This window comes from Megalobrama amblycephala, linkage group LG8 (assembly GCF_018812025.1).
Source record: "Megalobrama amblycephala isolate DHTTF-2021 linkage group LG8, ASM1881202v1, whole genome shotgun sequence".
Classification (NCBI taxonomy): Eukaryota; Metazoa; Chordata; class Actinopteri; order Cypriniformes; family Xenocyprididae; genus Megalobrama; species Megalobrama amblycephala.
Window position 1 is genome coordinate 19,285,432 of NC_063051.1, and position 15,421 is coordinate 19,300,852.

The 15,421-nt window shown below is 36.2% G+C and overlaps 1 protein-coding gene across 2 annotated transcripts in view; it reads right to left on the reverse strand.

Annotated features, from left to right (window-relative positions):
• Positions 1 to 12,737, reverse strand: part of raver2 (ribonucleoprotein, PTB-binding 2) — an 88,062-nt gene extending 75,325 nt beyond the window's left edge. For both annotated transcript variants that reach the window (XM_048199909.1, XM_048199907.1), the window contains exons 1-2: positions 12,715 to 12,737; positions 9,701 to 10,034 (exon numbers count right to left, since the gene is read on the reverse strand). In XM_048199909.1, coding sequence (XP_048055866.1) covers positions 9,701 to 10,034; positions 12,715 to 12,722 — 342 coding nt within the window. In that variant the 5' untranslated portion in view covers positions 12,723 to 12,737. The remainder of the gene's footprint in view (positions 1 to 9,700; positions 10,035 to 12,714) is intronic.
• Between the last annotated feature and the right edge of the window lie 2,684 nt (positions 12,738 to 15,421).

Consider the following 15,421-nt stretch of genomic DNA (forward strand, 5'->3'; position numbering starts at 1 on the left):
GGACAATCTCTTTACTCAATTAGAGCTATATATATATATATATATATACATATTAAGACTACAAGCCACCTAAAGACGACCAATTGAGCTTATTCGCTGTAATTTACAATTATTTCCCCACTGACAAGTTGTGTTTATTCAGAGGAAGTGTGCAGAAAGCAGTGGGAGAGTCTGGGACACATAAAGGAGCGGGAGAGCCCCTCTCATGACGCGAATTCGCGTCTGTTGTGAAGGGATTTTCACGCGCGAATGAAGCGAGTAAACTCAAAATGTTCAAGCGTCCAACTACGCACGAATAGCGCGATTTATTCGCGCAAGTCGCCTCTGGTGTGAACGCAGCATCAGGCTGAGAGTGGCGCCAAGCTGTCATCGTCCGCGACTGACGTTTAAAATTTCCCATTTCAAAGCATTTATTTAACAAATGGCAATATATTTAACAATTTGTGATAATACAATATTTATTTCATAAAGACTGTAAAATACTGTGATAAGCACAAATTAAGTCGAAATGTACATTTTCGCTGCTCTAGTTGTCTCCCCACACAAGCTGCAGCCTGACGTGTAGCTTGCCCACCGTCCATTTTCAAGCGAAGTGGGCGCACCTTGCAAACGAAGTAAAATCCCACGGGAACAAAAGGCGGGGGCGTCTCTGTCATGATCGGGGGTGAAAGAAGAAGAAATGAAGATAACATAGATATATAGTTTATGTATGACCTGGAAGTATGTATTCAACGATCAGCAGTAAAAGCTCATCTGTACGGAACATGGTTAGTCTACGTTACTTGATTCATATAGATTACATTTACAAAGTTTTTGAACTTTTCGATTCCTCAAAATTTAGTTTTCAGGAGCTTTCAATGGAGGGACAGAACTCTCTCAGGTTTTATTAAAAATTTTGTCATTTGAAGATGAACTAATGTCTTATGGGTTTGGAATGACACAAGGGTGATTAAATGATGAAAGAATGTACGTTTTGGGGTGAATTAACCCTTTAATGACCCTTTTATGGTTTTGTTTATTTTTAGATAGAGGCTGACAGACACAGGTCACTACATTTCACTTTATAGACAATAACAGCTTGGATATTCTTCAAAACTTTTTTTTTGTCTTCCACAGAAGAAAGAAAGTAAAGTGATTGTGAGTAAATGATAAGAGAATTGATATAAGTATTTGAATTTACTTGAATACTCTTATCTGTTAATACATTCATCTCCTTCAATATGTCTGAAAACCAAAAGAAATTGAGTAGACTGCACAGACATGCAGTCTAATCTGCTATATACAGTACATAAACTACATTTTTTCTGCTTCAAATTCTGTACATTCATTTGGTAAATGGAAGTACATTTTGTCTAATTCACTTTCATTGCCATTTCAATAAGCAGTGCACTTCCTTCCTCTCCCTCTAGTCAGAGTCAACAAGACACTTTCAACACAATGAATTCTGCCTCAGTGATGGCTTTCTCTTAACACAGCATATTGCACATGTATTGTACTGGCCCATAAATGGCCAGAAAGCCTGAGTGAGCATCCAGATACCATTAGATATGGATCAAAATGTCAAGACCAGCTTTGGCCAGCCATGATTCAACTAAACATCTGGGACAGTTGAAAGCTAACAGAACAGATGGAGGTTACCGCCCTTGATTAATGTTTCTGCGTATGTTCACCAATGAAGCACAGGTCATGCTGCATGTGACTTAATTAAATGCTTTACAGACAGTCTGCATTAACAAGAGGATTTAAAACTAAAAGAGGGAAGTTAAAACTAAAAGAGAGCCATTTATCATAGTGAGAGTATAAATATGCTCACTTCTTAATAATTTTGTACTGCTGAGAACGAGAAGACATGGCCACGATGACATGGGTAATGTTTTCTGAATGTGACATTGATGAAAGCTGCTAACTGCTATATATATCACAACTCACACTTTTCAAAATGCTAGTTTTTCATTTTTAATCTGCAATGTTCAGGACAAATTGTGAATTTGTCATTGTCACTCAATGAGATAATCTTTCACTAAGCTCCACCCCCTTGGTTACTGCTGCTAGGTAGGACACGCTTTTATACTAGCCCGGTTCCTATCAATGTCATTGTCAAAAATGGATGGAAAACTAACAGGATTTTATGCAATACCTTAGGGATTACGAAAACATCTAGTTTACATGTGCATTTAGTCCTAGTAATTATATTCAGTCACAAATTTCATGCAATATTTAACATTTCTACAACATACTCACTATGGTGCTGTCCATTTCTTAGTTATTTTATCTATGACCTTAATTAATATGTAAATTAATTTAATTTACTGTTTTAATTTAATGTTATTCAAGACTCTGTTCATAATGTTCAAACCGGATATAATTGTCTGAGATTTTCATTGTTACACTTTCATTGCATTTTCTGTATTCTAGATGAGTCTGAGTTGTCTGCTGTCTCCTACCACTACGATTCGATTAGATTTCTATTCACATGCTTGCGATTTTATTTGATTTGATTCTATTTCATTCCGATTCGATATCGATTGTTTTGGATGTAGTATATCAGATACAGTAAATGGCAAATTTTATAGAGGAAAGAAATCTCTTAACTAATGCTGTAAACTACACATGGGAGTCAGTTAGTACTACATTACTATAACATTGAAGGTTAAAATGAACTTATTTACATACAAACACTTAAATTACACTCATGATGAAACATGATGAAAGTTAAGGGTTTGTGCACACAGGAAAGCCAGATAGTGGGGTGAGACATGAAAACTCTTTTCAGATGCAGAGCTTGCTTTGCTTTGTGGTGATCTGAGTCAACAGCCAAGGTGATGAGAGGTCAGGACAGAACTGAGAGAAATTGAAACCAGACAGAAATTAATCTTCAGAGGGAAGGGGAAGGGAAACAATTTATTCTAGTGAGCAACACTAGGTAAACAGTAGGGATGCTCTGATCAGGATTTTTGCATCCGATACCAACAACTGATTTTTGTCATCACGATCAGCCGATCTCGATCATTCAAGTTTTATATAAGTGTTATAAGTGATATGTAAGCTATCTGTTGTCGTAACTCCCTACACACTGAAGGCATTTTTAAAGGTCCCGTTTTTCGTGGTTTTTTGAAGCTTTGATTGTGTTTATAGTGTGCAATATAACATGTGTTCATGTTTCGCGTGTAAAAAAACACAGTATTTTTCACATAATTTACTTATCTGTATACCGCTGTTTCCACTGTCATAAAAACGGGTTGATGACTTCCTTGTTCTATGAAGTCCCTCCTTCAGAAATACGTAACGAGTTCTGATTGTGTCAGCGGTTCCTGTGTTGTGATTCGACAGCAGCTTAGCGAACCTTGCCCGGAAAGGTCACGCCTCTTACCATAACGTGGAGATGCACGCGCTCAGTGTTATTGTAAACATGTCTTTAATTTTACCCTATCAATTTGAGCCGGAATCAGACCCGGTGATTGGACTGCAGGATGAAAATAACAGCGTTTCGACGACATGGCAACAAACACACTCTACAAACGCAACTCTTGTGTATTCCTGTGGGCGGAGGTTAGTCAAAAAACTGTTTTAGTGACGTCATTAAAGAAGGAAGTAGAGGGATGTAGTCCAAACTGGCCGTTCGATGTAGGCGACTTCTGTTAAATAAAATATCTTGCTTGGCATTGAACTTTGAGCTTTAAAATTTTACAGATTTTATTTATACTCTAACAACAACATTACACACTAACTAAAGTTTGAAACATGGGATCACGAAGAACGGGACCTTTAATGATTTTTAATGACAAAACCTTTAAAATTTTGAAGAAAATAGATTATGATCGTGACTGGAAGTTCTTATGTTAAACACTCATTTGTACTTTGGAGAGGTTTTCAGACTTTTAATAAAAAGGCTCCCATGGTTCCAAATGCCATACTTTTTGATTGCTTTGATGTCAACACAAAATTTGGCCCAGATGCAGTTGACATGACTCAACTATGACTGAACAAGCCCAAACTTGCAAAGCCCAAATATTGCATCACTTTTTCTGTTTTGTTTTTTTTTCTTCACAGTTTCCATTAGTTAAACTTTTAAATGACTTTGGAAAACACTGAGTCATGATCACGACATGATCCTGGAAGTCATATAGCTTAAGCCAAGCAGCTTGTCATGTCACTCTGTGAGGATTTTCTCAAGATCTATGAATGATTATATGTTGTGTGTGGGCTCGTTTGAATCAAAACAACCAGCTTCAAATAAAGGTGTATGATTTACTATGGTTTACCATAGGGCTGGGTATTGACACAATTTTCACAATTCGATTCGATTTCTATTCACATGCTTGCGATTCGATCCGATTTCGATTCGATATTGATTATTTTGGATATAGTATATCAGATACAGTACATGGCAAATTTTCTAGAGGAAAAAAATCTCTCAACTAATGCTGTAAACTACCCCTTTTCCACCAAGGCCGTTTGAGTGCTGGTTCGTAGCCAGAGCCTAGTTTCAAATCAGTTCTTTGTCTTTCGACACACAAAGCACCAGCTCTGAACCAGGAAAAGTGGTTCGTAAGTAGCACCAAAACGTTGCTGGGCTAGCAGTAAGAACCGCTTGCGTCAGGGGCTGGGGGCGGGGTTACCGTGACGAACAAGACACCCGTGACTGCCATTTTTGAAATAGCAGCTAATTGAGCTAATAGAAGCTCGATTGTAATCTCCGTCTATATACAAATTACGGCGAGCCGTGTTTGGATGCCGATGTAGGTTTGCAAAGCCATGAGCATCAACAGTAGTGAAACATCTGAGATTTTGATAGAAGGCTTGTTCGAGATGCATCGGAGCAGCGCGGACCGATTCGGCGGGTGCTGCGGATCCGCGGGAGCGTTTGTAGAGCATACGACTTCTTGTGCTTTTGGATCGTTCTCGCGGAGCTTTGATGTCATGCGCCGATCGCTATGCGAGAAGCCGATGCATCTCAAACAAGCCTGGTGTGTTTGGCGCTGCAGTGCTAGCTTGGCTGTGAAATATGAGACGTATACAGTGACGTAAGACCTGGCTCTGTGCTGGCTCTCAAGCCCGTGGAAAGGCAAACCGGTTCTTAGAAGGCTCGTCAGTTGAACCAACTCCGAACTGGCACTAGCACTAGCTCTGAACTAGCACCCGGTTCGTGCTGGTGGAAAGGGGGTAGCATAGGAGTCAGTTAGTACTACATTACTATAATATTGAAGGTTAAAATTAACTTATTTACATACAAACACTTAAATTACACTCAATGATGTTTTTTATAATAAATAAATTTTAGAATTACATAATCATATTTATTAACTGATTTATTCGAACATGCATTAAATATTGAAAAACATTAAAAATTATAATGAATATGTAACGGTGCATATATTTATCAGAATGCTGCTCTCTAGAGTTAATTTTTCTAGATGACTAACGAGTTAATGGTCACTGAATATGGTTTTTCTGAGGTAAATGTGACGTTACGTGACATTGTTCACAAGCTGTTTTATTGATGTCTTTCCACGGTTGAAACACTGATTGAGCTATTACACAAGGCATGATACGGATTTCAGTAAGTTGTACTGTATCTTTTAACATACCTTCAGATGTTTATTCATGTTTATTTCGTGCTGTAACTGGTATTAAAGCAGAGGAGAGGATGTTCACATGCGCTCCGTGTTGCCACTTCTCTTTAACTGAGGCGCTATGTAGCTACGTACGTAAGCGATCTGTCACGCCACATTAAAGAGCGCCAAATAGGTATTTATTTTTTTAATCTCATAATAAGATGGACGCCATTTGAAATCTGAGACTTTGCTTCATATCAAAAGTAACAAAGCACAAAGATTATTGCAATTTATTGGTAAGAGGCACACTACATATTCTGTTCATTCATGAACTGAAAACAGACTAGAATAATCAATTCTTGGGATTTAAGAATCAATATCGGTTCGTAAAAATAAGAATCGATTAAAATCGAGAAATCAATATTTTTTACCCAGCCCTAGTTTACCAATGTTTCACATTACAGAGTTACAAAGCAGAACGTGGCGCAAAAGCCTTATCTGCAGGGATGCTCCAATCAGGATTTTTGCAGCCGATACCGATTGAATGTCAGTGTTTTTTCAGACAAGTAATACCACAGACGTTATTTATAGTAATGCTATAGGTTGTTTTAATTGAGTCAAATAAATAAGCACAACAAATATTAATTTTACAATAAACTTTATAATAGGCCTTTAAAAACAGGGCTTTTGCAAAACACTATCCATATTATGATACTCTGACTTATTAAAGAGTCTACAAGACTTAATGTTAAAATGAACACAATTATAAGGTGTATTAATTATAAGGTGTAATTAAACATTGTCCAATATGTGACTGAGGACAAAAACAAACAGAAACATTGCAACTCCTAAATGAATAAAATGAGTAGTCTGATACAAAAATGATCAGGAATATTATTCAGCAAGTGCTGAGTATTTGTCTCCTTCCTACATCCTACTTAAAAAGGTAAGGCGGTATTCTCGAGCGCCGGTTTCAAATCAGTTGTTCTTAAACAGCAAGGCTTTCTAGAGACTGTGTAGTAACTTCACACTGGTGATCACATGACTGCACTAAATTAATTAAAACTAAAATAAAAATGAATAAAACTAGACATTTTTTTAAAATAAGTTTTTAAAAAAATGACAAAAACAACAAAATTACTAAACTAAACTAATTAAAACTTTAAAATTAAAAGGAAAAAGGAAAAAAATATATAAATATAAAACTAATAAAAAATAATATAATATAAAAATTAATTATCAATAAATAGTAAAAAAATATTAATAAATAGTATCTTGATAATAAAATAACATTGAAATAAATACGTAAATAAATAAATAAATAAATGGTAATAGTTTTGGAATTTAAATTAAAAAGGTTTAAAAATGACAAAAAACCCAACAAAATTACTAAAATAAACTAATTAAAACTTTAAAATTAAAATTAAAAAGGAAAACATATAAAACAATTATATAAATATAAAACTAATAAAAATAATATAATATAATATAAAAATTTATTATTAATAAATAGTACAAAAAAAAATAAAAAATAGTATCTTGATAATAAAATAACACTGAAATAAATAAAGTACATAAATAAATGGTAATAGTTTTGGACAAAAAAAACATTTGTGATTCAAAAACTTTTACATTTTTATATATATATATATACATATATATATATATATATATATATATATATATATATATATATATATATATATATATATATATATATATATATATATATATATATGCACAGTCAAACCAAAATTTATTCAGACACCTTGAACATTTCATTCAATAATACAGTTTATTACCTATAGTTAAAAAAAAAATGGTAATAAAATATGACAAGATCTCAGAGTTGTTGTCAGAAAAAAATAATCTTAATTATGTCAGATAACACTTAAGCAAAACATGGTCAGATCAAAGTGTCTGAATAATTTTTGGTTCCAAATTTTTATCAGTTTTACTGGTAGTCCACTGTATGAAGAATTTTTGGGTATAATATGTCACAGTTTACTTTATTTTGCTATCCTCACTTACATAAATGAAATATAGTGTCCTGCACCGACTAATAATAACAATATATAAAAAATATCAAACACATCTGAACAATTTTTGGTTTGACTGTATATATATATATATATATATATATATATATATATATATATATATATATATATATATATATATATATATATATATATATACACCAACTAATAAAAATACATAAAAAATATCAAACACATCTGAAAAATTTTTGGTTTGACTAATTATATATATACACACTTTTATTTATTAATTTTTTTGTTGAGCATTCAGAGAGAACATGCACCTACATACTCCAATGCTGAACATCTGCTACTGACACCCAAACCAACAACAAACCTGTGGAAGAGTGGACAGAGCTCAACAGTGGGGAGTGGGTGAGATCACCCAAAATATGAAGCGCACCAGATGTCACTTGACAAAGAGCTAATCAACATCATTTCTGACATTTCTCCTGCCCCAACCTGTGACCGACCTGCTCCTAAATTATTCAGTGTAAGGAGCAGAGTGATTGTGTATGTATGAATGAGGGACACAGACAGAAAGAGAGAGAGAGCTGCTTTGCCTGACAAGTGTTCTTAGTGATAAGCCGCTACTCTGTGACCCGGACACAGCGGTGGTGTGCACCTGACACTCTTCTCCAAACTGTTACTCACTGTCGTGCTGTCTAAGGTTATCGGTGCTCGTAATACAAAATGCAGTACGTGCTATGTGAAATAATATACAATAGTATGTCAAAACAATTAATCATATAAAAAAAATCTGCTATTGCACAAGATATTCATGACAACCTTACATGAAAGTGCAAGTTTTCTGAAGTGCAGACATACAGTGCGGTGGCGTCTGTTCAGCAGGTATACTAACAATTGGATATTAACTGCATTCATCTCCTCCTGAAGCTGGGGAAATATTACACCTCCCTCAAGGACCCGGGTATCCGACGTGTTTACTGACATTAATAATGTGGGAAAACTCTGTAGGATATGCCATCGGCAGCAGCTACCTCAGCTCGTTGAATATGAAAATCTCCCACTCAGAGTTCAGCTCACCGCTGTGCTGTTCTCCCTGCCTGAACGCCCTCAGCCGGATCTCAGTCAGTCTGTCTGTCTCCATGAGCAAACATGCCTCAAGACAACGTCTAACCACAACTAGGCAAATCAATAAAAGCAGCCCTGTGCACTTCATTAATAAGTAAACAAGTCATATTTAAATATCTTAACAGTTTTAATAAGGAACGACACAAGCATATTAACAAATCATTAGGTATAATTTGACAAAACACAACATCTAAAATAAATAAATAAAAACCATTAGGGCTCATTCAAATGTTTTTGTAGTGAGTGTTAACATAATGCATTTCTTTCGAAAGAAGTCCATTATATTAACATGTACACGGAATATATGGTTTGGAGTTAATGAAGGAGTGTTTTAGTCGTATTTTTAGTAATGTTGTAGGGGTACATAAGACAAAAAGACTGATTCAAAACTGATCTAGATAGAGACGGTGAGCAGCTCGTTTTCACTCGGATACAGACAGAGCGCGCGGTCATTCAAAGGTGCCGTTGGGCTGTTATTTTACTGCATATTTTCCGCTTATTTGTTTTCGTTTCACTTCGGTGGGGATTCACAATAGAAATTTTGTTGTTATTTTAAGGCAGATAACGTTTTGGGTCGCGCGTAAACAGTTACACCTTCAGGTTTTCCGACGATAAACGTAAAAGTTTAAGCAATTATCTATTCATTCATCTTTCAAGGGCACTTAAAATGAACTGTTTGCGTTTACTCGGCCCAATATCCATTTTCCAAAACTAACAATTGTTTTAATTTAACTTTCTAGGAACTTATGTGTGTTTTTCATTTTATTAATTTTTTTATTTTGGCTCAAACATAGCCTATACATCGTAGCGCTCGTGCGCGCCGTGTTATTAAACTGTCTGTTTATATACGTTAGATAAGAGCATGAAATAATAAAAGCTGTTATGTATCTTGACAAACAACCAAACATACTTAATGCTATAAAGAAAAGCCCTTGGAAATGTTTCTTTTTCTCATGAACTAGTGAGCAGTGAAACTTTCACCTGTCAGGCTGATGTATGTAAATGCTCTACCTGGTTAGTTGTATCCTGTGGCAGGTTCTTAATAAGGATCTTCCTCCTGTTGCTCAGCTCTCTGCGAGTTTTCTCCAGCCGTTTCTCGATCTCCTCGGGATCAAGTTCGGGTAGATCTCTTAGGATGGTGATCCCCTCGGATGCTGCGTCCTCTTCCTGTCGGCTCGCGGGGCTGTCGGATTCTGGGTGAGGTGAATTTTCCCGCTTTATCGAGTGCACGTTCGGCGGCTGGATGGATGAAGCTGCCGCCATTTTGAAGCGCTCGGTGGAAAGTGAGTCGGAGAGAGCGGATAGGTGGGCGTCTGTGCTTTGAGTCAAACCCATCGACGGCACTCTAGAAAGTAAGTGTGGATGAGCCCCGACACAGTACAGCTGGCGACCTCCACCGATGGAAAACTAAACACATTCTGAATATCAGTCTCTTTTTTGCCTTATTACCAGGACAGTATATATATATTATATATATATATATATATATATATATATATATATATATATATATATATATATATATATATATATATATTATACTCTGAAAAGACATGTAATATGTACGACAGCAAGTAAATAATAATAATAAAACAGTAACACTATAACAAAACTCTGTAACAGTCTGTGATAATGATGTAATAAAATAATATAGTTCTAGTGTGCAGATCTTATTACGTAGTGTTATTATAACAAATGTATATTAAAAACATTAGCAATATTTAAGTAAATCAAGTATTTTTTTATTTACTTTTTGTGCAAATCATTTATAAGCACAGTTAAAGTCACTATTAAATTAATGGAATGCAGTATTTATTATAAATTTATTTTTCCGTGTCTATCATTATTGCAAGGACATCTCTTCCCTGATGACGTGTTTTTCGTTGTGAGGGCGGGACAACCTGTCAATCAAATGAGATCACAGCAATAGCAAATGACAATGATTCAATCAATTCCCGATGGATAAAAAGTCCCACCCTCCTTTTTTTTTCTTGTTATAGAAGCTGCTTCACTTGATTATATGTCAAAATACGGAAGAAAAGACTTGCAAATTCTGTTTCATGCCAAATTTAAAGGAAGGCAATTTAGGAAGAGAGTTTCAAGGTAGGTTGAGAGCAATCAATAATAGAACTGGTCAAAATATTAAAACATATACATCTTCTGTGGAATCTCAGAACCAAAAAATGTTCATCCAATCATTGCATTCGGCGCAAACTCGGACTCAGATTTTTGTGTTTCTATGTCAACGCTATCAATGCTGAAATGAATCTGCAGCAGTCAGGTGGTACAAGTAAGAGTTCTGTAAGTTGTTTACATTCATTATTATTGTAATGTAATGGGCTTTGAGACATGAGGTAACTTAATGCTGTCTCGTGATGCTTTGCAGACTCTGCTGTGCGCGTTCATGTCTTTTGGAGGAGGCGTGGCTTTGGAGAGCGCTCTGAAGGGTGTGTGGGATCTCAAAGCTAGCTTGCTATTGCTAGCCTCTCTGAAATTGCCTACCCTACCTTTAAGGTGTGATCACAGTGAAATTTCAGCCAAATTTCACAGGCAAAAAAATGTTGATTGTCTATGTATAAAAGTACAGTTACATGTACTGTTGTTCCGTAAATTTTTGTGGGCGAAATCCAGTTATTTCAGTTCATTTTTGTGAACACAGAAGTCACTCAAATCAAGAAGCTTTCTGTCGGTCAGTGCAGCAAATCCATGTGACAAATTGAATATGAGCAAAATCTGCATGGGGGAACTTCTTCGCCCACACACAAGACTCCTGATCGTGTGTATTCATTTTTAAACAACTGGACTTTGCCAAACAATGTGTGACCACACATTATTCTGATATTCCAACCCGATCTCACGGCAATTTGTACGTATTTTACGAGGTGGCTAATTCATACGTTGTTTGCTAAATCGTACGTAATTTTATGAGTTGACAAATTTGTATGAATTCATACGAATGACCTACCCCAAATCTCGCCCCTACACCTACCCGTCACTGGAGTTTAGACAAATCGTACGAATTCGTACGAGTGAGGTCGTATGAATTCATACGAATTAGCCACCTCGTAAAATACATACAAATTGGTCATGAGATAGCGTTGGATATTCAGTACAACATGCAGTAGCTTATTTTGGCAGAAAAATGAATTGCCGTTTCCAAGAGTGCCGTTCAACTTTTCACTTGTGTTTGTATTATTCAGCGACAAGTGACTGTCATTATTGAATCATTCACTCAACCGATTCGTTCAAAAATACAGATCAATTTAGGAATGAAACACCACTGCTGTGTGTTGCTCTGAGATGCACAACCTTTTTCAGTTTTTCATTGGAGTAAACATTGTCTCTAAAAATGTAAGTTATTCAGTATTGTTTATTGAACTGTTGCATGAAAGATTAAATAAACTGTATTGACAAGATGACATTTATAGCTAAAAAAAAAAATATTTAGTCCGTATGCGTGGAGAGATTATGTATGGCAGAAACATCTAAAGGCATGCCTGCAGAATATCGTGCATGCCTGACAGATCTTTTGACACGTTACACTGGGTCTGGTGTGGAATGAATGACTTGTGCCATCTCTCGTGGGTGTGCTAAATGCCATCTCCTGGCAGACTCCATCACAGGAGTCCTTATAATGTCCCTGAATGAACGCTTTCAGTTTCAGCAGCTACACATCCCACATCAACAATATTTACAGACCATTGCGTTTGACTCTTTATAAGAATGAGGATAGCACATTGCTCTGATTCTGGATAGGTTTTTTCGACACGAGAACCATTCTAATAATAACAATTGAAACAATTTTATTTAGCGTGAAATGTCCTGTGCAATTTTGGACATTGCTGTTTAAAGCACACGGAAATGTAAAATATAGCCTATTTCCAAATAAACCGCGAATGCAATTGCCAGTTTAATGAATCCGCAGATTAATGAATCCATCATTGCACATGTGCACATCAGGATGGTGTGGGATGGGAAGGGAAGTTTCAGAAAGACCCTCACATTTATGTGTTCATCTGAATTACCTGAGCATGAACTGAAGCAGTGATTCAGCGCGTCTCTGAGTGGGAGTGAGAGAGAAGACCAGAATATTTCAATGGCTCAGAAAAGTAGTGCGTGGGCGCTCAAGCGAGTGTTGGAGCGGGCAGATCGCGCATCTGGGACGCGCGTGTGTTTATGTAAAGGGGTGATGGGAACCTTCAACTCCTCACAGCGAGCTGTGCTGAGTGCGTAGTGTGCGTGGGCGGCGGTATCCGAGTCGTGTGTGTGTGTGTGTGTGTGTGTGTGTGTGTGTGTGGTCTCAAGCATCGCGAATCCAAGGGCGATTTATTCATTTATGCGCGACTGTCTGATTTCACAACTGATGCATACATTATTGTGAGCACTGTAAAGTGAGAGAACAATAAGTAATTAAACTGAACAGTTTGTACATCTCACAGGGTACGTTTGCCTCGCGGTATGAAAGAAACATTTGAGAAGCTCCTGGAAACTTGAGAAACTGGTTTTCTTTAAAGCTTCGACTAGCGATGTTCGATGAACGAAGGATTCTTTCGAGTCGGATTCGTTTCAGTGAATCAGATGAACCGGTTCATTAAACCGAACGATTAGTTTTGGTAGGAATCGGTGACTTATTTGAGGTTAGAGTTTATCTTAATTAGGCTATAGCATTTTATTATGTATTTAACATGTAAAAACCCTTTCGTCCATAATGTAAATAATGTTAAAGGGTTAGTTCAACTTCACCCAAAAATGAAAATAATGTCATTTATTAGGCTTGTCACCCTCATGCTGTTCCACACCCGTAAGACCTTCGTTCATCTTCGGAACGCATATTAAGATATTTTTTGTTGAAATCCGATGGCTCAGTGAGGCCTTTATAGCCAGCAATGACATTTCCTCTCTCAAGATCCATTTATGTACTAAAACATATTTAAATCAGTTCATGTCAGTAGCATATTAATATTATAAAGCGATGAGAATATTTTTGGTGCACCAAAAAAAAAAAAAACATAATATCGACTTATATAGTGATGGCTGATTTCAAAACACTGCTTCATGAAGCTTCGGAGTGTTATGAATCTTTTGTGTCGAATCATGATTCGGATCGCGTGTCAAACCGCCAAACTGCTGAAATCACTTGACTTTAGCGCTCCGAACTGCTGATTCGACACAAAAGATTCATAACACTCCGAAGCTTCATGAAGCAGTGTTTTGAAATCAGCCATCACTAAATAAGTCGTTATTTTGTTTTTTTTTGGTGCACAAAAAATATTCTTGTCGCTTTATAATATTAATGTTGAACCACTGTACTCACATGAACTGATTCAAATATGTTTTTAGTACATTAATGGATCTTGTGAGAGGAAGGGACCGTTGCTGGCTATGTAGGCCACACTGAGCCATCGGATTTCAACAAAAATATCTTAATTAAATAAGGTCTTACGGGTGTGGAATGGCATGAGGGTGAGTAATAAATTACATTATTTTAATTTCTGGGTGAACTAACCCTTTAAATGCAGATTATACAGAGGTTCTAAATACTTTTTGTTTGTTTGTTTTACAATAAACACTCATTAATAAAATGAATTGGAAATTTTTTTACATATGGCATACGGGAACACTTTTAGGGTCTGTAAAGGTGCGTTCACGCCATGTCGTATCGTTGGGTTAAAGTAAGTTACTCTAAAAAGCAATTAATTACTAGCTACTAATTCCATCGAGTGTAATTAGACTACTGTTCTAAATACTCTCTCTAAAAAGTATTGCATTACTTATTACTTTCTAAATCCCATATCAACCTCGACCAGCTGAACAATTATATATTTAAATAAAGCAGTTTCATGACTATCCTTTTAATTCTTACAAATAAATAATATAAAATTGCATAAATTATTCTTGAATTGTTCTATGGTCTGTACAGTATAATGCAATTACATCAGAAGTTACTGTAATTAAATTAAAAAAAATTAAGAGTAATCCCTTACTTTTTCAAAGGAAAAGTAATTAAATTACAGTAATTAATTATGTATTAATGAATTACACCCAACACTTGTCGTAATTACTATGAAATTACAACTTGTAAAAACGCTGACGTCCTTGTAGAACTCATAATTACAACTTGTAAACTGGGAATTTTCAGAGAGCTGTACCGCTGTACCACCTGACCCTGCAGATTCATTTGCTACAAATAATTCAGAGGACGTGAACAGCTACGAGTAGAACATGGCGTGAACGGAGCAAAATATGCCACGCCGGGAGGCATGTGATGACTTTGCATCCTCACATCTTTTTTTATGTGTGGATGTAAGGATAAATCGTTGTCTTTTAAAAGTACTTTGAAACACACTGAAACACAGAACTGATTCATGAAAAAAAATGATGCTGTCCCCCATGGCCCCAATTTAACAGAAGTGCTCCACTTTTATGTCAACCTCACTGTGTACTCGCACCTCACGTTTGGGTTAAAATTATCCACCAAGGATCAACGGTGCCGTAACACTTTTTTGACCTTGTATGCAAATCCCAGGCAGTGAGCAAGGAATTCCCTGCACTTCACATGACCTTATTTGCCCATTATGTGCATGTGACTGCACCCAAAACTGTAAATGTAGGTCAGAAACGGGCTGATGATGGAGCAGGACTCGTATGCAGACTCGTATGTTAATCCTGCCCTGTAAATCCCAATGTTTTGCTTCATTTACACAGACAATTCACTGTATACCTGTGCAGTGA